This window comes from Brienomyrus brachyistius, chromosome 10, assembly GCF_023856365.1.
Source record: "Brienomyrus brachyistius isolate T26 chromosome 10, BBRACH_0.4, whole genome shotgun sequence".
Classification (NCBI taxonomy): domain Eukaryota; kingdom Metazoa; phylum Chordata; class Actinopteri; order Osteoglossiformes; family Mormyridae; genus Brienomyrus; species Brienomyrus brachyistius.
In genome coordinates, this window is record NC_064542.1 from 9,829,274 (window position 1) to 9,853,887 (window position 24,614).

Consider the following 24,614-nt stretch of genomic DNA (forward strand, 5'->3'; position numbering starts at 1 on the left):
TAGGTTTTACTTCACCATTTAAACTGATAACATAAGCCAGTTCCTTAACCAGTGTGCCACCTGCTGGTTTTCCTGCGCCTAGGCACGCTACTCCTCATGTCCACTGACAGCTGATTGTGAACCATGTGAAGTTCAAGACATAATTTTAGGCTTTAGCCCCTATTCCATAAGAATGCTCACTAATAAAGCTAAACCACACATTGAGCAACTAAAATTGCTATCAGTAAGGGAGCTTATGATGTTTACATATTTTAGCAAAGGTCATAAAGTTGGTTTTTGGTAAATTAATTGTTTAGATTCATATTGTCTTGGAAGCAACAGAATGATCAAATAAGAATTCCATGCAAAACAAAACTGCATGTTGCAGTTTTAATTAGTAATAACTGTAAACCATATGACTGACTGCCTGTGGTCTTTCACAGAATCTGATAAATGTACCACAGACCCAGTGCAACTGCCATTTGCTTTTACAATTTCCAATTCTGGGGCCTGCCTCTGCTTTTCATTTTAAATAAAATCTATTAACCCTAATCAAATTGATTGGTTTGGCTATTGTATGTTAAATGTTGATTAACGGCATTTAAGCTATCTTGAATAAATTTCATCAGCACATTCACATAAGTGTATAATTTAGAACTTTGGAACGATAAACTGCCATTGCATGGCCAAAATTAGGTCAATAACTTGGAAAACTCAGTTTAATCACATACAAGTTAACTAAGTTAACTGGATCTAGTACTACAGTTAAGGAACAAGCGAATTTGCTTCACTGTATATTTCCAGGTGAGTGAAGGTTAACTACAAAAAAGGACAGAGGAAAACGATGTGACGCAACACGCAGTCAGTGCTAGAAAAAGGCGTGGAGCAACAAGCAAATACACGCCGAGGCAGACTAGACGCGAGAAGGACGCGCTGTTTGGGATTTTCCCGACCAGCCATGGTCGCCCGTAGGTGATTTGGCGAGAAGTTAGAAGGAGCGCTCATTTATAAGCCTGGTACAGCGGGAAAGCCTGGTAGGGTTTCGGTGGCGACAGTCTAAGGAATGTATTAATGTCTACCTGTCTTCATAGAGGATATAGTTATTACAGATTTGGCGGACCCGGGTACTGTAAGTTGGCGAGAACTTTAGAACTATATTTGTATAAATGCGAAGGAACCCTGCCAGTTTACAATGCGAGTTTAAGATCTGGCTTTAATCGAAAGAGAGAATCTGAAACTTGGATATTGGAAGAAAAAGGCGAAGGCAGGGTGATATGACACGGCGCCTCGTTGAAGTTGACCTGAAGAGCGCGTCGCTGTGCGGGGGGGGACAAGCGATCAGACTTCCTAGGAGTCCGATTCGGTGATCGGAGGAGGGAAGCGATCGAACCGCGGAAAGGTCCGTTTCGGTGGTGGTGGTGGGGGAAGTGATCAGCCTTTCGAAAAGTCCGGGGGGGGGAGGAGAGAGTGCGCAAATAATTCGCCCAGGAAGGTGAACCGATTTCTCTCTTCAGATCCATTTGCTCGACGCTGAAGCGAACAACTTTAACTTGAACTAAAAAGGAAACAAAGTACACAATAAGCAGGCGATCACCCCCCCCCCTCCCCAAAATGAAGTCTCCAAACAGTCAGCGCGGAGTTCAAGTACAGTAGAGCTGGTCCAGGATTAGCTTGTTGTCAGCGGTGTCAGATCGAGTAACTAAGTGTGTATAATAAAGCAAGTGGCGAACTTGTCGGGGGATCGGGCAGATAACATGCTGTCATCTCTCATGAAGCGCTGGTTGTACAGGCCCAAGGTAAGGCTGTATTTAATTCTCTTTGACAAAGTTTTGGGATTGCGTCAAAGTTTCTTCTTATTTTCAACCCACGATCTTCCTGGTAGATGTATAATTACTTATAGGAAATGGTGACTGATATGAAAAATTAACTTTGACAGATTCTTTTTAAATTGTTTACCATGGTTAACTTAGTAGGAGGGTCGTTGTGGGAAATGTGTGTGTGTGTGTGTGTGTGTGTGTGTGTATGTATGTATGTATATGTGTGTGTGTGTGATATATATATGAGCATAAAGTTTAATTTTTGAGCTTCACTGAGCACCTATTTACAAAGTTGCGTTAATACATGTAACGATAAACTAGATTAAAAGCCAAAAGAGTTTGTGTAGTTCAAATAGTTGAAATATTTAAAAATGACTTTTTTGTTTTGAAGGATGGGTGTTTGTGTGTATTTTGTGTATCATCAGTGAACCTAAAATTCATGAAAGGAACATTTCATGTCCTAAATGTTAGTAGTGACTGGTCAGTTTTTGAAGTGAATCGCTCTAATCGAAATAGAGGGGTCATTTTTCTGTTCCAGGGGTAGAACCGAGGGCAACCCAGTAGCTATGTTAATTCCATAGCACATGACCAAAAAACGACATGGTCTGGTTGGATATGTTCTAAAAGTAACAGTTTAATGTAGGAGTGTGTAAAATCAGTTATGACACGGCAAAATTCAGATTCTGGGTATGCCAAAGATTTTACTAACAAAGTTTTTGTTTGTTTGTTTGTTTTGTTTGGTGCGTGATGTGACAAACCTGGAATTCACAACAATGCTGAGTGATGTCAGGTGTTTTTTTACTTCTTGTTTTGCCTGGACTCATTATGTCAAATTGACTACTGCCCAGATAGTATAGTGATGTAAATAGTCTAGTGATTGTTTTTTTTTTTTTCCTTTCCCTGTGGCCAAGTACTTTTAATTATTGGACATAATGTAGGATAGGTCAGGACCAGTGTGATGGCATTCCGGTCGTTCTCGGCTGGTGGTTTGTGGAAGATGACGCAGAGGCCGAATGATATGTTTAAGCTTGCTGGCCATTTGTCGGAGTAGGAAATGACGTACATTTTTGAACTTCTTCGAAAAACTTTTTGTGTAATATTTCTGTGGAAAACTGTTTTTGTGTGTTTCTCCGTTTTATGACATCACTTCCTGTTGAGTCATGGCAACTTATACCATCTGGCACTCGGAATCATTGTTTGTACTCTGCCTTGTTTAAAATGCTTTTCCTATGAAGTGTACATTTATCTATGATTGGTTTCATGTCACAAGTGTGCTTCTGTTTAACAACAACTTGTTTACACTTGTTAACACAAGTTTCGTGCCTTAAGTGGGAGCATAAACTAAAGCTGAATCCATAGCAGAAATGTTAATCCGTGAGGAGAAAATGCATTTTCATACAACTAGACATTCTGGCAATACCACAGTGACAATTTTGAGGTACGTTGTCTTCTGATGCAAAGCCGGATAAGGTGATATCATTTGTGATGTCATTAAATAATAATACTTTTTGAGCCGAAAGATTACGTCAACTCTCTTAGCTCACTCAAGAAATTGCATACCTTCTTTTGAACACTTATACAACTGTGCTTAATGACTAGGTACTGAGAAGGCTTTACGCTATATGAAAACTTTAATTTGGCTGTTAGGAAAGTGGAATGAACTTAAAGAGGAAAATGTAAAACAATCTAAGCTGCGTACTTTTGTAAGGTCCATGAGTTGGCATGATGAATGAAAGCGGATGAGTGAGACCTTGTACTTGTCGGCCCTTCAGTCATTACAGGTATACCTGGGAGGAACACCGGACTGCATACTGACATCGGCACTTCAATGCTGAATAAAATAATTTTTGATATAACGGAAGTGAATGGTGACCGAGTTGTGGTGATGCACATGAGAATTCCGGATATGTGCTGTATGCTGGGATAGGAGTCTGTCGATGCAGTGTACATGTACCTTTGACTGTATTCAGATTACATGCCAGTGTTTTGTTTTTCTCTGCTGCAGAGGTCTGACAGTCGCCCCCTAGCACAGTTTTTCTTCGCAGACGAGGAAGTGAACCGTATAACAGCGGAACTCAATGGGTTGGACCTGAGGAAAGACCCCCAGAAATACTTGGTTTTGTTAAACCAGTTAAGACAAAGTCAGGTACTTTTGCACTGACCTGTTGAGAAAAGAACCATCTAAAATATTACTGTGGGTGCAGCTTTCTGATAAGACGTTTCAAAAATATTTGACAGGATAGCATGTTGCGTTCCATTGAGCTGGTGATGGAGGATTACCTTGCTGGACAGAGATGTAGCCGCGACTATAACATCAAGTTCCCCGACGAAATCCGGCAGGAGAACCTGGGTGTGCAGCTGTGGTTCGCCGCCGAGGTGAGATCAGTTTATGTGCCGGTCTCCAGCTCAGTGTTCTGTGGTAACCAGTGACCTATCGGCGAGCTCTGGTAACCAGTGACCTATCGGCGAGCTCTGGTAACCAGTGACCTATCGGCGAGCTCTGGTAACCAGTGACCTATCGGCGAGCTCTGGTAACCAGTGACCTATCGGCGAGCTCTGGTAACCAGTGACCTATCATTGCTGCTAATGGGCAGCTGCTCTTTTTTTCTGTTTTTGAGTGTGCTACTTTAGGTTTGGTGAGTGACATGTTCGTATGCTCATTCTTGTAATGTAACCAGCATCTGCAGTGTCGGGGGGGTCGTGATTGAATTAATTTCACCAGATTCCAGACAAACCTGAGGTATTCCTGCCTGTACCCTAACAACTTCCTCTCCTCCCTCCTTGGCAGTGTTTGTCAGCTGGCTCCTTCCTGGAAGTGCGGGAGTCCGAGGGTCAGCTCCTGCGACCGCTGGCAGAGCAGCTCCTGCGCTGCCTGGAGGAGGCGAGACACCAGCTGCGGGAACAGAGTGTGAGCGGCCTGCAGGGCTGTCCGGCCGCACTGCGCAGCACGCTCCTGCGCTATGACGCCGTCTTCTCCCAGTTTGAGCTCAGGTAGAGACACTCTCCCGTGGCTCCTGGTTTGCCACACAAGTCCCCCTGCGATGGGGAGGCTCCGTCAGAGGTTTTCTGCAGTAGGCCAGTGTAAAAACTGCTCTACTCGTCCACTTTCATTCGTGGTGGATAATTTGATGTGCGAACGGTGACCCAGCTACCAGTAAAACCTTGTTAACTATGATCCAGGTTGGAATATCTCAGATTTGTTTGGAGTTTGGTCAGTTTTTTTTTCTTCTTTCTTTAAGAAATTTAGTGTAAGAGGATTGAGCTGCACTGTTGAGCGTCTGCCTGTATTTCTCGTTCAGTTACATCTCCACCGTGATGCCAGTGAAGTCTGCGGAGGAACTGCAGAAGCAGCAAGAAATCGTGGTGCTCTTCTGCGAGACTGTCGACCGGTCAGTGGGGGGTTGGGAGCTACAGTGAGACACAGTGATGTTTTGTATTTTGACTGCACTTTGAGCTGGTGTTTATGATGAAGGATTACAGTGTGATATATATTTTTTTGGTTTGAAAATACAGGTTAGGCAAAAATAAGCTTTGGCATCAGCCTACACCTTTCTGGTCCTCAGCTATGGTTGGATTTAGTTTGCATGAAGTTAATATGTTGGAGATAATCTTCAAAGGGAGCCAGAAAGCCTAAATTTTGCATGGATGGGTGGATAATGCCTGAGTACTAAATGCCAGTCCTTCTGCACGCAGAGCACTGAAGCTGGGCTACATCACCCAGGATCTGATTGACGGTTACGAACCGCTGGTTATGTTCACCATCCCAAGACTTGCCATCATCTGGTGAGTCATTTTCAGCCTGCTGTAGGAATCGGCAAACTTTACATACTGCTGATCTATCCTTGAACTAAACAGGGCTGCATTCTTGGTCAAAACTGAAAATCCTGACGTACTATTTTTGGCTCATTGTTTGGCATAACCTGTTTACGCTCTTCTGCTGTGAAGTGGCCTGCTGATATTTCCGGATGGTCCGTTGAACCTCCAGCAAGGATCAGAAAACATGTCCAGCCTCTTCAGACCGTTCTTCGCGCTGTTGCAAAAAATCAGGTTGGCTTGGTTTTGAATCTTTAAAGAGCCCAAAAAAAACGATGATGGTGGTGATGATGATGATGGGGTGTTATCTGACCGGTATCACTGTTTCCATCTGTAGGGACCTTCTGCGAGTTCTGACCCAGGAGGAGCTCTCTATCCTGGAGAGAAGGCTCTGCACTACAGAGTCAGGTGGCCATCCATGTGGTGAAGATCCACAGCTGCTTCCAGGTGCTGACCCACCAGAGCAGTATGAAGGCTCTGTGCAGGGGCCACTCTGCAGCCCACACGCATGTCCAAGCCCCTTTCACTTCTCCGTCACTCAAAGTAACGTCGCAATGGGCGCAGCCCATGACCCCTTGGCTTCCGGGCAGAGGACAACCTCTGGTCTGCAGTATCCCTGCAGTGATAATGACCTTTTTCCTGGGATGAGCTCTGCACAGCCTGGCTGTGATCTCCCCGAACACACACAGCCGCCCCCTGTGGATTTCGCTGCTTCGGCAGCCCCCTGCTCTGTCCCTCCACGGGCCGCCTGCGGGGACGTCCCTGGGAACGAGCTGTGGATGGGCGCCGGGGTCGACGTGACCCCCCATGTCAGGCAGCACTCTGACTACACCCACGCTCCCCCCGAAGTGGACCTCAGTGCCTCGGCCATGGACGTGCGTGAGCCGCTGCATAGATGGAGGCAGAACTGGAGGGGGCAAAGCTGGCATCCCAAGCAGTCGTGTCCTGGTACAGCTTCTAGATATCCAGGGAGAGAGGGCCGAAGGTCTGTGTGCCCGTTCTGTGTGTGTGTGTGTGTGTGTGTGTGTGTGTTTTCTGTATTTTATTCTGTTTTCACATTGTGGGGATCTAAAAAACAGTCCCTACAAAAGTGAAATTCAAGTAAATATTTTTATATAGCGCCTTTCACAACCATCGCCCCAAGGTGCTTTACGTGGGTGTGTTGTGATACATTACAACCAGAGTAAGGGAGAATAATACAAAACCAGGGGAAAGGAAAGACAAAGAAATGAAAGAGAGAGAGCCAAGTGACAATGGAGGAGAGGATCTGGGAGAAAAAGAACCTCTGGGGGTCTGAGGTCGACTAGCTGCCCCCCCCCAGCATGCTAACATTGTAGAAAAAGGCAGACTGTAAAAAACAAAAAAAACAGAAATGCCAAAAGTCATGTGTTTTGTTTGGTTACTTATGGGTAAGGCTAGGGCTGGGAGGGGGGTAAGTTTGTCATTGTTGGGATTATGGTTTTTCCCATAGAAATGAATGGAGAGTCCCCACAAAGATATTAATGTGTGTGTGTGTGCATACCAAAAACCCACTGCATCTGACATATTTTACACTCCGCTCAAGGCATTAATTAGACTGATTATTAAAATTGTACGTCAGAAATACAGGTTCATTAAATGACTTAAATGAAATTGCCATACCAGCTGAAGAGGTAGTGAGTGGTAATGCAGTATGGGCGCAGTGCAGAGCGGTAATGCAGTATGGGCGCAGTGCAGAGCGGTAATGCAGTATGGGCGCAGTGCAGAGCGGTAATGCAGTATGGGCGCAGTGCAGAGCGGTAATGCAGTATGGGCGCAGTGCAGAGCGGTAATGCAGTATGGGCGCAGTGCAGAGCGGTAATGCAGTATGGGCGCAGACAGATTACGGCAGAAGGGCCCATCTGATATAACCAAGACCTCTTTGGTGTGAATGACTGACTGGTTTTTGGCCCACAAAAAAGGGGCTTTTGCACCTGAGGAACTTGCTGCGTTTCTTCGCTTCTGTGCTGATGAACCTCCCGAAATGGCTTTGCAGACTTCGCAGTGGACAGCAGGACACGGGACGGCTGCCCGGTGGCAGGGACGCGATGAGAGTGGCTCTGCGCTCTCGCTACAGCAGCAGCAACGACATGATCCACCGACTTTTTGTCTGCATTTCAGGTACGTTACACTCCACTCATGTGGTCTGATGTTCTTTAAATTTGTCTCAACTGGCAAATATAATTGTATTATCAATCTTGACATTTTTCCCCAAAATATTAAATTATTTTTGTATAGATGCTATTGTTTGGCTCCGCTTGGAAGTGAAACTATGATTATTTCTTCTTTGTTTTTTTCCCCAAAAATGACCTTTAAACCTTGATGATAAGACCTCTAACACTGTGTACAATAGTACCTAATAAATGATCCCTTGTTTCGCCAGGAGTGGCCGACCAGCTCCAGACCAACTTTGCCAGTGACATGCGAGCTATTCTGAAATGTGTCTTTGAGCTGATTGTCTCTAGAAACAATTCTGAGAGTGAGGGTAAGCACAGTAAGAATCATCTATTTTACTAAACTATTGGGATGGAATATGAAAGGGTTGATAAAGGACGTGGTCAGGTTCTTCCGAGTTCATCGGTCTGCTTTGCGTTCCCACACCTCACTCCATTTAGTCTTTGTCAGACTCTTGGCATTTAATGACTATTAACTCTTAATTATGTTTAAGTAGAAATGGTTTAAAAAGCCTTTTAAATGAGGCATACTTTTTTTGAACTGGTTGTCATTTTTATGTGTTCGTTTTTTTTTTCCATCGGGTATCAGAAGGAGCTGTAGACTCCTAAAGACTTTGTCTCGTAATTCAATAGTTAGTATTTGATATTATTGGGAGCCAATCATGGGCATGGAAATAGGAGATGATGGTCAGATTTCAACTCCTTTTTTCCCTCTTATCTCAGCAGTGAAGAAAGACAAGAGGGCAGAAGAGGAAGAATGTGAACTGTGTGAGGACTTCAGCGGTGGAGAATCAAGGGGGGACAGTGCTGGAGGTAGGGTGCTTGACGTCCTGGTTCCTGAAAGTGTTTGCTCACTAGAAAACAGATTTTTAGTTTATTTTTCCTTTTATCTATACACAGGATTTTGATGGGAAGTCATCTATTCATCTCGGTTTTACAGAGATCTGTGTGTCACAAGAAATGACAAATCCACTGGATTTGATTTTGGGGAATGTCCAGTGTAATATTTCATAAAATGCTTCTATATCAGTCTTGTTCATTTTCCTTTCTTATTTTTGGGTATTTACATACAGTTCTGTGTTTTTTTTTAACTTGGTATGATGTAATCTTTCAACTGGAGCTTTAACCAGCGGAGGCGAAAGCTCTTGTATTGGATGAGTTTGGAGACCCTTGCGTAGATTATTGGCTGATCCCAGTGCTGTTTTGGCAAACCATTTGATGTCTCAGAAAGAGGGGGGGGTTGGTCCAGTCGGGGTGGGGAAGTGCTGACCAGCTCTAAGGATATTGTCGGGCAGTGGAAGGAATGCTTTGACAAACCCACTACATATGCCCTCCCACCACGAAGCAGCGTTGAAAACTTCCAGTGGATCAGAATCCAAGGCCTCTCTGGCGGAAAGACTGCAGGGGTGATTGAAATCAGTGCCGAGATTCAAAGCACTGCATGTTGTTGGGGTGACATGCCTGTTCAGGGGACCTGGGGTGTGTTCTAGTTATATTAGGAACTTGCTTCTCAGCCTCCTTGGGGGAAGCTTATGCCCTGATACTGGAGAGGAATCAGGAGGATCAGTGTATGGCCTGACCGTGAAACAGCGAGCCAACTCTACTGTCTCACACGGTTATGTGAGACTGGGAATGTGCCAACACAGCATACATGTAGTGTGTGGCTTTGCAGAAGGCATATGACCACAAGCCTCCGCATATACTGTGGGCCAATGGGGCTACTACTTAATCCCTGTAATGAAGAGTTGTGTCTGCATAATTAACACAGGCTCAAAGTCATCCAGAGCAGGTGTTGGCCTCTGGCAAGGGTGCATCTTGTGTCCACACCTGTTTGATTTTTTTTTTTCTTTTTTCAAGGCGTACCTGTGACTGGAAATGACATTCCCTGCAATTTGCAAATGATTATGTGCTTCTGACCTCATCCAGCCAGGACCTCTAGTGCACGCTTGAGCTGTTTGTGTACCTGAGTGTGTGTGTTTAAGTAGTCGGGATGAGAATCTGCACCTTCAACTCCAGGAGCACAGTGTGAGGGGGTGGGGAGTTTGCTCTTAGGGGGTGGGGGCGCTTATCCACTGCCACCAAAAACCAAGCCGTACCTGAGCCATGGCCGAGTCTGTACAGAGTAGGTCCAGCTCACCTCGATTTTCCCCTGCAGACGGGTCGGCTCGGTAAAAGCGTTGTGGGTTTGGAGAGCGACAGTGGCATGGAAACCGGAGAGATGTTTGTTTGCTGTTCACACAGTGTACATCATAATATACTATGACTGTGCTAATTTCCGCTAGCACGTCTGTGAATTGCCGCATAATGTTAGCATCTAATACTGGCGTAATCAGCATTCACTTGTGTAAATTTGCATTGTGAATCCATTCTGAATTGGCCTTTCATTGGTACTTTTTCCTTTCTTTTTTAAGTTGGAGCCTGAAAAATTTCAACCTCTGACTTACTAGAAATGCACCACAATGTGTGATACTACTACTAATGCATATTGGTGCAGACCACCAGCATCTCCATACACAATGGTAGACTAGAGGCCATGCAGTCAAAGTTTAAAATCAGATAGTGCTGATGCAACCAGCTTTGTTGTAAGTAGGGCCATGTCAGCGTGGGTACGGCTCCGGTACTTTACTGTTAGTTTAGGGTACGGCTCGGTTCTTGGTGGCAGTGGAAAAGCACCTTATCTGAATGAGTTTAAGTACTTTGGAAGGCTCACAGGTAGATTGATTCTGCAGTTGTTGTTTCGAGGCTAGATGCAAGCAAATTCCTTATATGAATAAACTCGATTATGACTCTGATCAGGTCTGTGGTGGTGAAGAGGGAGTGAAGTCATTAGACGGCTGATACCCTTCTCCTCACTTGTGGTTGCAAGATGTAGATAATGAGCGAAAGAACAGGCTTGTAATGACAAGCGGTCAAAATATGGCTTTCTCCACTGGATGGGCAGGTGCACTCTCTGCATTAAGGCAAAGAGATCTGAAATTCAGAGGGACCTGAAGACTGCAGATGGTGTTTAAAGGTGCATATATAGCAAAACCATTGCAGAGTACTCTGCCAGCAATGTGTACCAAGTCCTGTTAACTCAAATCCCCCATTTTCTTGTTTGGAATGGACGACTTCCCGCCTGTAGCAGGCTCGCTCTCTCTACGATCTAGAGGGACCGTGAAATTGAGCCTTTGCTCCTTCAGTTTTAAGAGGAGTCGGCTGGGGAGGTGCAAGCATCTTCTGAGGATGCCACCTGGTCTGCTCCTGGGCGTGTCTCACTGGGTGGAGGTCCCAGAGCAGACCCAGGACATGCTGGAGGGACTGTAGCCAAAATGCGGTAGAGTCCATGGCCCTGGTAAGGGAGGTCTGGTCTGACATACTCTACATGCAGACATGGCTACCCTCAGCACTCAGCAGGAAAAGCAGTGTGAGGAAGATTGATAGACTGAGACCACGGCACATGTCTAACTTGAACAATGTCACTTTGCAGGTCTTCCTGTCTGGGTTCCTGATAATGAATGTACGCACTGCACTGCCTGTAAGGCGCCATTTACTTTTCTGCGTCGCCGACACCACTGTAGGTGCTGCGGTAAGGTATGTGACCTGTAAACCTGCTCGGCACATAACCAGCCTTGGTAAAGCCAAAATCTTCTGCTTACTTCCTGATGCTCGCTGTTGGTATTGTTTGACTGGGTCAGGAAACATTGTCGTAATATTTGTTTTGTATGTTTATCCAAAGTCACTTTGAGGTTAATTTTGTATCATCTTTTTAAAGAAAACTATTTATTAGGAGCCTGTTCTAACAGCATCACATCTCCTGAGATGTGAGCGAGTGAAAGATCTGATTCTTTATGTATTTATCTTTGTGATGAGTGACATGCGACACGAATGTTTTCTGGGGAAATTTTCCACCATGATCAGTAGTACGTGACTCATTGTTATTGTTTTTGTTTGTTTTTTGTTTGGACGATTTTCTCTTTTTTTATATATATATCATTTTGTCAAACTGGTATCTCTCCCCCTTTTTTTTTTGACACAGATCTTCTGCGGCCGCTGCTCTCCCAAAGAGGCCCCCCTCCCTCAGTTTGGCCAGATGCAGCCCGTCAGAGTCTGTAATCACTGCTTCTACTTCCATGTTGTTGGTGAAACAACGCAGCTTTGACGGCAACTAATGGAAAATGTCTTGAGAGAAAAAGACCTTTCTTATATTCGGACGTCTACGCAGCTAGATGCGTGCAGCCAGACAATGACAGCAGTGTGTTTGGCTTTCATGGGCTGCTCTTCGCTTATGGCTCTGCTGATCCTAGGGTATTTTTTTTTTATTTTTATTAATTTATGCGTTGTAATATAAAACACATTTCATTCAAGTGGTTATTGGGCAATTATGCATTTATATACATTTTTGAAGAAATTACAAGTTATAAATAATTCAGTATTTGACTACATGAAATTTTTAATTGCACTTTAAGCCATGTGATATAGGAACCGTATTTTTACCATTCAGACAATGATGGGGAAAAAATAAAAGCAATCTTGGTACAGAATTTGTGTTTAAATGTGCATTCTACAAAGGTTCGGTAATCACATTTTTCTTTTCCTTTCAGTTTTTTTTTTGTAGTTTGTAATTTTGCTGTGAAAATATGATGATTAGTTGTTGGCTCTGACACAGAGACTTTGCAATAAATAAATAAAAAATAAATGTTCAAATTAGGCCTACACTGTCATGTGCTTAATTGGTTCACTCAGATGGAAATATGTGAATAAACGTTCCTCCTCCAGCACATACACCTCTGTTGATTTATTTTGTATTCCAGACAATTTTATGTGCTTTAAAGGCGAGGTGGCTACTGCTATCGTTTAGCCTACCAGTAAAACTACTTTTAATTTCTCTACTGATCTGATATCACTGTCACTTTACAGATTCTATCAACACTATTGGAATCGTAATTTTACACAAAATACGTAGATGTCAAACGTCATGCTACGTGCACTTCATTCATAAAATAATTATTCATTTCCTTCTCATTATTTTTATAAGAAAGACTAAGTTGGCTCAGTTGTTGAAATTAAAAAAACTGGATAAGGTGTTTATACGGGCACAAATAGCAGAACTTTGTACAGTATTTCGCTAGCTACGCAGGCGGAGTCCTGTTAACGCAAATCCCCATTTTCTTTTCTGTTAAATTCGAAATGGGACAATTTCCCGCTCGTAGCCAAAATACTAAGAAGGTGTATTTCGGTAATGTGTTCTGTGCCCACAAGCTAGACAGCGGAGTGTTTCACACAGACTTTTCCCCCTTTCGTCCATTGTTAATTTTCTGAAATATGCGTCTATGTGTATAAATAACACGATCGTAAGGTTTTCTGAATACTCAAGTAGGTATACATTTACAGTGAGATCGTCTAAAGAAGTACAAACACCAGTCCTACGTTACATTTCAGCATTAAGATAATGTTTCAAAGTGTAAACATGTCTATTGACGAAATGAAAAATAATTCTGCAAATAAACAAAATACTGCCCATTGTAGCAAAACAACATGGCGGGAATCGCTAGTTTTTTTTTCTTTTTAAGTTTTGGCATAGGCGTGTACGCAAGAAAAGTACACAGAAAGTGGGCGGTGTAGAGGTCCCGCAAGCCCAGGCGCAGACTGAGCTGCTATTGTAGCAGGGGTCTGCCCCAGGTATCGCTGTGCTCTGGCCTCATTTTGTTTTTATTAATGCAATGGAGATCAACAAAGGCAACATTCACGTCCTTTTGCAAGCCGCAGAATATCTGGAAAGGAGAGAGCGAGGTACGGTGAGATCGACATCGCTGTATAAATATCTCCAGCCGTAACCTGCTACAAAATATCAGCTTTGCGTAAACAAATATCGATACAATGTTACCAGCTGGCGGCGCCTACGACGAATCACCTTCTCTTGTTTGTTAAGCGGTAAATGTGCAACGGGAATAGCCGTTTGGTTAAATATCCGCATAGATTTGTGCAATCTGAACGCAGACGTTTAATTTTAGCTGCTTGTTGGGGAACATCAGCATGTTTGGCTTGGTGACCCATATTGGACACGGAAGGCGCCAATCCGTCACTGATTTGAAAATGTCCTGCGCTCAGATGCCGGAGGAATGAATGAGAACCTTTAACAACAACCCGGATTTTTCTATTTTACCCTTTTTGGATAGTGTTACCGGGTGGGATTGAAAATCCACAAGCTGTCTAGTTAGTCTGGTCTAGTTGATCGTCAACTCTTTTTAAATGTTGATATAAAATGAGAGGCTGGCGCCAAAAATCCTCTGGAGCTGTCATTGTTAGGCTGCCTTTGGCTGAATAGAGTACGACTAATCAGCTGTGGGACAGGATTTCAGGATTAAAGTGAAGTCGAAATGCTCATTTTGTATAATTTTTGTACTATTTGTAAATAAGTACGGTATTACGGTACTATTTCTTAACGCGTATGAGAGGCTATTTAAATTATATTTAAATGATTATTTCGCTTATATACTTTACGTAGACTATCCCGTCCTATAATTTCTTTGAGCTGTATGTTAGTTGCTTCTCTGTCTTTGGTTTTATTTTAATGTCACATGTTAAGCACTTTGAGCTGCATTTCTTGTATAAAAGGTGAAAGTAAAGAAATTCTTATTATTACAAAATATTTATTAAGAGTAAAATTGATGAAGTAGATGACCAGTTCTATACAGTCAAATTAGTATATACATTTTTCAGCGTTTCATGCAGCTGGTAATTGCTTGCGAGCAGCCGTTAGTGCAGTCTATACATAACTGTAGTTCCGCTATATATATACGGTCTGGAGTCTGTGTTATTGATATGAAGCGCTGCAGTTTTGAAATCGAGGTTCTTAAAATCGATGTTTGCTATAGATCGTACACATTTACTGCAGTGTTTTTCATTTCGCCCCGCAGAAGCGGAACATGGTTATGCGTCGGCGTCACCCTTTGACATTAAAGGAGTTTCTTGCAAGAGAAACAAGCACAAAAACAAGACCTCTGATAACACCAGGTATGCTGTCTTTTACCTGATCTTGAGTAGGTCTAATTATGAGTGGTTCTGTCATACAGATAGTTCTAACAGATAGTAACAAAACATGTACTACTCCTCTTACTTAAGCGTGGTTTGCGCTTAGATTGCTGCGTACTGACATCTTTGTAGCTATAAAAAAATAACAACTCGTACTAAAATGTGTATGTTCATTTATTTACTTAGGTTTATATATTTTGTCTTCACAGGTCTGTGCATAATGAACTGGAGAAACACAGGTAATCATGATATCTCTTGTTTTGGAAGCTGGGTGTTCCTCTCAAAGGTTGAGTAGTCAAAGTTTTCCATTGATATGAATAGCAGTGGTGGTTTGGTCTCTAAGAAGTGGAGTTTCAAGCCTGCTTTAATCTAGACGGGCATGCAGAGTGTGCCTTATACATGTCATAAATGGCACTGGCATCTGCAAGGTTGCCGGTGGGTCAGAGACAGCAGTTGCTGTGGGTCGTTTGAAGCCGAGACTTTGAGGCGTGGGTGTGCCCTGCAGGCGTGCACAGCTGCGGCAGTGCCTGGAGCAGCTCAAGCAGCAGGTTCCCCTCTCCTCGGACTCGGCCAGGCACACCACGCTCAACCTGCTCAGACGAGCCCGGCTGCACATTAAGGTACGTGCGAACAGACATCCAGACCCCGGACTCGCGTATTAAGCTCAGTTTGGGTCGTGTTCTAACAGGACTTAAATATCTTATATTGACGTCGTTGTACATTCGTTCTTTTACGCCCCCCTCCCCAATTTAGAAGCTGCAGGAGCAGGAAGAGCGCGCTCGGGTAATGAAGGAGCAGCTACGTTGGGAGCAGAGGGGGCTGCGTGTGCGCCTGGAGCAGCTGCTGGGGGGCACGGAGAGGGTACGCAATGACAGCATGGGCTCGGCCATGTCCTCCGAGAGGTCCGACTCTGACCGAGGTGAGCGACGCCAGACCCTGCTCACTACTCACCTCCTTTTTTTGGCCCCACCAGAAATACCATGGACCTAGTCTTGGATTTCAGAAGGCCGTCGTAAAACATCGGAACTTTTTTGTCGGGGTGGGGGGCATACACATTTGGTCAGCTAAGAGGGGTGAGGGAAGTGTTTTTAAGAAAAGCAAAACGGTAAGAATTGACTGGTCCCTCTAAATTAAAAATCGAACGTTCACAAAGCAGGATATAATGTTGATGCGCAAAAACGTGTTTGATAGAGCCAGCAGTATGTCGTTAATTAATTCATTTGAATGCATAGGAAGAGCCCCGCATTATGAAGTCATGATTGTTTTTGTGTCATGTGGTCTGCTTATGGTGAGTACTGATGGTGCCCGCATCTCGTTGCAGAGGACGTGGAGGTGGACGTGGAGAGCGTGGTGTTTGTGTGTCTGGAATCTGACGGCTTGGGGGCTACCCAAACCGAAGGGGATCACAGTTACTCCAGCCCCGGCTGTGCTTGGCTATGACAGCAGCCCGAGTACCTTCGCAGTGCTTAGATTGAAAACATTCCAAAAAAAAGAGAAAAAGAGAAATGAAAAGCAAAAAAAAAAAATAAACCAGGGAACATCACAACAGAGATGAAGAGAACATGGGGTCGTACTTTTTACAGTTCGCCACGAACTCTCACAGGAAACGGCAACATCTGGGATTTTTTTTGTTTTTGTTCGTCTTCAGTTCTGCCATTTTTTTATTATCGAACATAATAACTGGGCCAGTGCATTGAAGAAAGACACACACACCAGGAAGGATTACTTTCTGAATTTTTCTGATTAGCCAGTGTTTTGTGAAGCCTGACACTCGTTTTTCAATTCTCTAACACGCACTTGAGCGAGATCAGGCTCCTCGCACTGAACTCTTTTCTGCAGAAATGGTATTGTTCCCTACATGTTTTACATAAGCTTCAGTGGGTGGCAGTGTACATGCATATTTTTTTCCTGCCTTCAGTATATTTTTGAAATGGTAGGATGTATTTTTGCACTAATATGAATTCCCGTTGACCTCTTTTAAAAAAATTTATATTTGTAAAAGCATTTATAGTTGTTAGTTACTGAGCCTGATGGTAACCACGCTGGTATACAGAGGCTGTGGACATATTGTTAAAGGGGCACCTCAAGAAGATTCTATTATTATTCAATGTTCCTGAGCCAAGGGCGTTGATTTGGGTATGGACGGTAGAGACGTGTTCCTAACAATATTGCGGGAGTATCGTGTGTGTTTAGCAGAGTGGGGGATTTGGGACTGATTTGGTTCCTACCAATACTGAGATCGAACCTACGCACTTGTCCTGAGCACTTAAATACTAAGGAACATGACTTGGACAAGCTTAGGATACCTTTCCTAAGAGCAGCTTGAGAAGGTAGCCTGTTGCGCTTTTTGTGATGAGACTCGCGTTTCTGTGACTAGGCCGAAGAAACCGACCTAGGAGCCATGATGCAGCTGGAGAAGTGGAGGTGTGACACAGCCTGCGAAATTAAGAGTGTGTTAACGGTAGCAGGGACAGCAGGAATTGAGGTTGATGGACAGCAAGAGCACAGTGAAAGTTAGCACTTAGAAGCACAGTCCAATGTGAAGCCCTGACCTCATCTTACATTAGTCCGTATTAAATGGGCAAGAATCCAAAAGATGGGTTCAAAACATCAGATCAATTTGGTCATATCAGTCAAGTATGCTAATGTTGAAGTTTCTTAGATCACTGAGCTATACTCAATAATAGCTCATTTGGATTGGATCAGTTTACTGAACAGCAGATTCATTTAGTAATTAAAATACTAAATTTTTGCTTTTTTTAGGGGGGGGGGGGGGTTCTGTGAACTAAAACTCACTGTAACTCCATGTTATTTTCAGTTTCTATCTTCACTCTCAGCCTCGAACACTGGAGCGGATTCCGCAAGTAGACAAGCACCCTGGAAAACCTAAATTCCGGCACTTGACGAGTCACACAGTGAGAGTATAAATCCCTCTGAAGTCTGGTATGTTAAACTTCACAGAATGGCTAATGCTGAGAATAGGTGTAGTGTGTGCCTTTGCAGAAATAATGTTAAACACCACTTCCTCAAGAATCCGTTATCTTGTGGTCAGGTAGAGCCAAGTGTACGCTGGGTCACATCAAATACTCACTCTTATTTTAAGCTTAAGTTCTGCAGCAGCTGATGCTTGCAGTTCTGCCTGCATTAAACGATGCTATCTGAAAAAATAGCCTGGTTTAATATCTCTCTGTATTTAAACTTAAAAATACTTTTATTGCACAGTCCTTTCAATCAGCACTTCTGTCGACAAACTCGCATAAGAATTACTTTAGCTTTGCTGTTACTAAGTGAAAACTGCCTCTGTTTTGTTTGGTTCCATTTCAAAAGATTGATCCAGTTACAGATTGCAAAGGGGGTAATTTTACATGTTCAATGCAGGGAAGAAGACGAGTTTTGCACATTATGAACCAACCAGCAAAATCCAATTTTCATGTTCTTTAAACAAATAACAAATGGGTAAATGGCAGTGAATGTTTTTTTTTTTTTACCTTTTTGGGCATGTTTAAGATCATGAGGAATGGGTACTTGAATGCAATGCAATGTTAGAACTTTTTTCCTCACGTTAAAGTGAAAGTAAGCACTTTGGGAATGAAAACATTCTCCTTAGTGAAATAGTTATTGATGTAATTTCCTATTCTGTGCCATTACTTAAATTCATTCAAAGCCAGTACTTGGGTAGAATTGAACCCTTAGCTTTACAATACTCCTACTACATTTCTCAATTTTTATACCTTAAATACATTGACTGTGTAGAATCATATGGCACAACAATAAACTGAATTCCATTCCTGTTGTGTTTACAGTCAAAATGGGTTCGGTCAGTAGCAAAGTCTTCTGCAGTTGAGTATTGATTCCCAGGTGATTTTCCTGGTCATATTCTCATTTGGGGTGACATACAGAACAATTTGTTTCATACATCATCTCATTATTAGTTTTGGCTGGTAAATAACGGAGTTTTCATTTAACAGTATTAGTCTGATGTTTCTTAATCTTGGGGGGATTTCTGAAGATCTCACAGATTACTATTGCTAACAATCATATTAAGCTTCCACTGAATATATGAGCTGTAATGATGCTTTGCCTTTCGTCAGTGTCCAAGACCCTAATTCCAAGTCCATCTTGAATGCAACCATGTCAGCACAAAAGCATAATATTTTTTTTGCATTGTTTATTTGTACTCTACATTTTCCCCAGTAATCGGATGTAGCATTGTTTTCTACTATTATGCATTTGTATAATAAATATTATAATTATTAACTTCATGTTTTTTTATTGCTGGTATATCATGTATATAAATTTAAACTTGTCAGTCTGTGATCTTTCTGCAGTCCCAACCATCACACGCAAGAAAGCATGCAAACAAGCAGCTAGTGTATGACTGTGTGGCGCAAGACATTTAAGTGCCAGAAAAATGAGCAGTGAAAATACCAGACCTTATAAGAATCGTTTATTGATGTTTTTCGAATTAATGTTACTGCCCACTTTATTTTTGGTACTTTGAAAGCTTTACTCCTTACAAACTGGTATTTAATGAGATGAAAATTTCATGGAATCCTCTGCCATATTTGAACCATCTCAAAAGAAATTTACGCGCCCTATGTGTTGTTGGTGAGCTAAATGTTTTATCACAATAACCTTTATATGCTGATATCGCTTCCCATTGCTTGGTTCAGTACATGTGAAATGTATCCCACAGGCCATGACCGCTAATAACATGAACCAAGCTTAATTTAACTTCAATTTGAAGCAATGAAGGAATTCTGTGGTAAGTACCAAAGGTTGTGAAATACTTGCATACATCAAGCCTAGTTCACTGATTTGATCTGTGCAGAGGTTTACTTCAAGTAATACTCAGGAACTCAAGCGAAGGAATAATAGTAGGAGACAAAAAAATGTTTTGGTAAAACCAGGCAAATAAATCGCAATTCTTGTCCTAACAGTTCAAGACAGGAAGACGTATTATTCTAAGCAGGAGTTCTAAGTCTCTATCCTGTATGAGAACAGGGGGGTTTGAACCACACGAGGAATGGACGGGGACAGGGTGGTGCTGGGAGGGCCCTGACGTCGCAGTCACCCTGTTTGGAAGCAGAGCTGGCGTTCCGCCCTGCATGTCACACGTACTGCTTCTTCTGAGCCTTTGACGCCAGGTCTTTCGCTTTCTCTGTGGCAGCCAATGCCGTCTCTCTGGCCTTTTCCTTTGCCTCTTTGGCCGTGTCCGCCAGGGTCCGGTTGGGGGTCTCACCTGCAAGCATCAAGGGCTTTTTAATCTCTGCTCCGGATCCTATCGCTCTGAATGCAATGTTTTGCAATTCTGAAAAGCTCACATGCCTGGGAAGCCACTGATAACACAGTATGGCTTAAAAAACTAACTAAAAAAAAACAGTGGGGCGATACTAAGAAGTTGTACTTATAACCAAACTCTTTCTTTACCTTGCATTTTTGCCAAGACATATTCAAATCCTTTCACGGTCTTTGTAACGCTGCTTTTAAACCTCGCAAGGCCAAACTCCTGTAAAAGCAAAGAACAAGAAAAGCAAAATAGCAAAAGTGAAAACAAAAGAAAAAACCATGACTTTACCAAATCCAGCTCCCACTGGGTGTCCTTTTTAATTCAACACATAATTACAAAAAAAGAGCAGCTTCCCCCCCCCCCCCCAAAAGTACTCTTCCCATTATCTTGTTACACATCGTTTACTAATTGAAAGCTTAATAATAAAACAAAGAAACGAATCCCCAATAGACTAGTGTCTTCATAAAAATAATAAAAAAAGTCAAACAAGTGTTTTACCACACAGGGACATCAAGCAGAAATGCTGCCTCTGACAGTGAACTCCTTCCGGAAGTTACTTCAAGGCTGATTGAACTATCTGCACATGACGCTCTTCTTACGCACAAGTTAATTATGAAAAGAACAGCCCCAGTGGCAAGTGCTGAATTAAACAGGGCTCCTCTTTAAAGAAACATAAACTTTCCGTTGTCGTCGTTGAGGTCCACTGACCTGGACGGCTCTGGAGAGACCGTACAAGCTGGACGAGATCCACGCCTCCCGCTTTATCTCTGTCCAGCTGCTGTTCTCTAGGTTCACTCTGTACACACATCTCTCCTGTACAGACTGCGGAGATAAAGGAGAGTGCCATGCTAAGTTTGAACACATAAATGTCCTCCTTCCACAGTGGACGTCACAGCGATGTCGCATTTCTTCATAGCGGCAGACAGAATGATTAGACATCTTGCCATGGGTGTGATATAATTATGCCATATAAAAAGTTTAATTTAAGCAAGCATCAACACTTAACTTTTTTTGGTACATTTAATTGTTGTAAACCCTATTAAACTTAGTACACAACGGAGACAAGAAGAGAGTCACCTATACAGTAACCTACATTTGTAATTATCCTAGTGACTAATAGAGCTAACTGACCATTACGCGAGCATGGCTGATGTTCCAGGTGACAGTGGTCATGGTCTGGGACCTGGGCTCCACGATGGAGTCCTCAATAATGTAGGCCGAGCAGGACATGTGAGCAGGCAGGTACTTCTCAGCCCAGCGGGGGACGCGGCTCGTCTTGGTCAGCAGACGCCTTGAAATAAGGCGGTTGTCCGGAGTCACCTCCCGGAAAATTATGTCCTCTGTTAGGACATGGTTGCTGAAATCGACACAGGATGTATGCATTAGCAGTTACACTCTGAACAGCTCGGTGAAGCGCTTCCTGAAGGCGGCATTTCGTTTCACATGCCAGGTTTGCCTGTTAGCAGTAATTACCTGTAAGGGTTAGGATATCTCTGCCAGAATGCGATGAAGACTTGGTCCCACGAGCTCTTCAAAACACTAAAGCAAATGAAGTGCTTCACCATTGTTCCCTCTATATACGAGCAGACATTACCTGCTGGAAGAGAGTTGGATAGCGTTGACCGAGTGTGTTGCAGGGATGTGTACTCTCAGTGAGGAATAACTGGGCGGGACCTGTACTATAACTGATAACTGCACACAATGGGCTGGAACAGGAAGCAAAGCCACAAGGCTACAGGGTACAAGGCTACAATGATACAGCACAGGCCCAGCATTTAATAAATAATGATAAGATTAGCTGCAGATCTTACGTAGTCCTTTACGTACATGACATACCCAAGAGTGGCCTGCTTTTAAGTCAAACGCTGTAACAGGCCTTAGGACTCACAAATATCAATTCGATGCATCCATCAATGATTGACATCCGACTATTTTCAAACTGGACAGACACATTGAAAAAACGGAAAAATGTAATAGGTATTTTAAAAGCTATCTAAAATCAAGAAACTACCTTAAAGTAATTTGGATTTATAGTTAATGTATTTATAGTTTTAAAAAAGAATATTTTGCTTTAAAAACTTTCCATATTGTATTTAAGGTATTTACTATAAAGTACGCAAAATCCAGCCAACATAACGTCAGCGGTCAAACGCATTCTGTTTCACACTGCTAAAAAAAAACTCCTGTTCATTAGGCCAAGCACTGTAGTTTAAAACACCCTAAACACGTCTATATTTACGTTATGTTTGCTTTAATGACCATTATTAAATTCCACTCATCACAAGATATCAATGACTTTCAAATCAAGGAGAACAATGCATTCGTAAATCAAACGTTTCTTCATCAAACAATCGATTCCTATTATATAATCATAATCCTGGACTTTAGAAATCCGAAACTGTAAAAGAACTGACCACCAGAAAACAACTTATTGGTGGAGCTAGTTAGTCATTTGCAGATTGCTTAATGGACTAAACATTTTGGAAAATCCCCACGGTACCATTGACATTATATTTAATAAAATCAGGTTGAACAATACAGGTTATGAGCACATGATCTATAACTAACCGTGAAATGATAAAATCGCAGTGTAATAAATGGTAGGGATAGCGCCAGGTTACATTACCTACGGGAATTGCTTGACAGGTAGGAGTAGCGGTCACATTTTTACCACACTCCAGTATTTTAACAATATCATATCAACTGCTTTGCTTAGAAAAAATATTCTAAAGTTAAAATCCTTTACAAAATGTCATTAAAAGCAAACACTTTACCTCGTCTGCTATAGCATATAGGCGTTATTCATCCTCCTACTACCCAAGCCACAAGACTACTGGCGGCGCGCTACTGTCCTGCTTCATGAGAAACGTGACTCAGGAAAAGAAAAGGCTCATGACCGACGTCACATCCGGGGCATGAGGCCGCACCATAGACATAACGGGGCAATATAACCATCGAGTAGATCTTGAGTTTAATGTAGAGTGGAGCCCCCTGCAGGAGGAGAATAAAGTTGTCTGCTTATGTCCAATAGAGGTCACTGTCTGACCGCTGCATGCTTACTTCTAGCATGACGGAAATGTGCGTGCCATTGGGAAGCCTTTAGTCCCAAGATAGGTTGGACATTCTGGGTGAGCTGGTATTGGTACATGCGCATCACACAGCTGAAACATGGTTGTAAACAAACAAACAATTAAGACAAATTTACATCAGCACATTTCTTGGTAAACTGGTAAATTACAATTTAATCTGTTTTAGTTATTCCATTATTTACATATCTGAAACTTTGAATTTCAACTCCTGCATATTGATATTGTTTATCACACATGAATTAAACATAATCTGCTGGGCTGTAACTAAATAACTATTTCCCTAATATATTTGTATCGAATATCTTGTACTACCTTGCATTTAATGATCTGTTCTCTTACACATACAGTAGAATGTCTACCTCACCTCACATTGCAGTGCAGGGGTTAACTCACACAAAATGCTTTGACCAGTGAGGGGGTAGGACTGTTTCTGAAATTCTTTTGGTCTTCTCCATACACAGATCCACAATTACAGCAAAATACCCACCTTAAAAGAAAATACCTCCATTAAATTCTTTCTGCCGTATGTTAAATGAACTTAAAGGAAAGGAAGTGACTGTATACATTACAAAACAGAAAATAACGACATTCAATAACATTTTTTATTATTTTTAAATGTTTGAAAGCAGATTTTGAGACAGTATACCTTAATTTATGTTAATTTAATTTAATAAACGTATCAGATAGCCTTTGAATACATGACTCTCATGTATGTAGGTAGTATATACATTGTTATATAGTCTTGTATTAGTCATATACTGAATTCACACTTTAATATAATAAACATATTACCATGTTGGTAGTGATGGGTTTTACCTTAACATTAAAAATTCATGGAATAAAAATGATGTCACAGACGTGTGACTGTGGTAATAATGTTTGCTACATCAGCTATGAACTGAATCTCTAAAACAATGCAATTAATGTACAATTTTACCGAATGTTATAACTGGTGACTCGTAGGTTAAAAACTGTAATTCAAGTGAAATCTTCTCTAATATTGGTAACACCCAGCTGGTCCTGTTGAACAGCACAATCCACTGTGAGGTAACTACATTTCTCTGACCTTTTCATATTCGTCACAGACATCATATGGAAACTACAGGAAAATTTGGACTGAACCATCAAAACAACATTTTCATTTTTCTTTTGAATGAAAAAAATAAAGCTCATACTTCACAAAAAGTGCAGAAAAGTTTAATTACACAAAATAAAGCACATGAATAACTGTATCTAATAAATGAAGGAGTAAAACAAAACCCCTGAAAATGTGATTTTTTTTTAGCATGAGGCAGAATTTTTTTTATTTCATTGAAATGCAGTGGATACTGTGTTCATAAAATCGTTAAAACTGTACATCTGAAAAACATTGATGCTGTTACTTGTCCTTATTTTGGCTCATGTCCCATCTTCTAACCAC

General features: G+C 42.1%; 3 protein-coding genes across 5 annotated transcripts; 2 read left to right on the forward strand and 1 right to left on the reverse strand.

Annotated features, from left to right (window-relative positions):
• Window positions 1-856: 856 nt before the first annotated feature.
• On the forward strand, window positions 857-12,561 carry LOC125750377 (lateral signaling target protein 2 homolog). 2 transcript variants are annotated; one of them, XM_049028110.1, is made up of 13 exons: window positions 857-1,775; window positions 3,802-3,942; window positions 4,035-4,172; window positions 4,585-4,787; window positions 5,096-5,185; window positions 5,490-5,579; window positions 5,742-5,843; window positions 5,947-6,594; window positions 7,624-7,748; window positions 8,011-8,112; window positions 8,525-8,614; window positions 11,271-11,374; window positions 11,820-12,561. In XM_049028110.1, exons 1-13 carry the CDS (start codon window positions 1,734-1,736, stop codon window positions 11,940-11,942), a joined length of 1,998 nt encoding a protein of 665 aa, XP_048884067.1. In that variant the 5' UTR covers window positions 857-1,733; the 3' UTR covers window positions 11,943-12,561. The 2 variants fall into 2 exon arrangements, with proteins under 2 accessions (XP_048884067.1, XP_048884068.1); XM_049028111.1 differs by having other exon boundaries at window positions 8,528-8,614.
• An 813-nt stretch (window positions 12,562-13,374) lies between these two features.
• mxd3 (MAX dimerization protein 3) lies at window positions 13,375-19,072 on the forward strand. Its single transcript, XM_049028114.1, has 6 exons — window positions 13,375-13,573; window positions 14,701-14,797; window positions 15,025-15,054; window positions 15,321-15,435; window positions 15,569-15,734; window positions 16,137-19,072. Exons 1-6 carry the CDS (start codon window positions 13,504-13,506, stop codon window positions 16,253-16,255), a joined length of 597 nt encoding a protein of 198 aa, XP_048884071.1. The 5' UTR covers window positions 13,375-13,503; the 3' UTR covers window positions 16,256-19,072.
• A 173-nt stretch (window positions 19,073-19,245) lies between these two features.
• Window positions 19,246-23,003, reverse strand: prelid1a (PRELI domain containing 1a). Of its 2 annotated transcripts, none has more exons than XM_049028112.1 (6): window positions 22,880-23,003; window positions 21,579-21,702; window positions 21,237-21,462; window positions 20,814-20,927; window positions 20,246-20,324; window positions 19,246-20,057 (listed from the first exon to the last, which is right to left on the reverse strand). In XM_049028112.1, exons 2-6 carry the CDS (start codon window positions 21,668-21,670, stop codon window positions 19,927-19,929), a joined length of 642 nt encoding a protein of 213 aa, XP_048884069.1. In that variant the 5' UTR covers window positions 21,671-21,702; window positions 22,880-23,003; the 3' UTR covers window positions 19,246-19,926. The 2 variants fall into 2 exon arrangements, with proteins under 2 accessions (XP_048884069.1, XP_048884070.1); XM_049028113.1 differs by having other exon boundaries at window positions 21,579-21,699; window positions 22,880-22,984.
• Window positions 23,004-24,614: the final 1,611 nt, after the last annotated feature.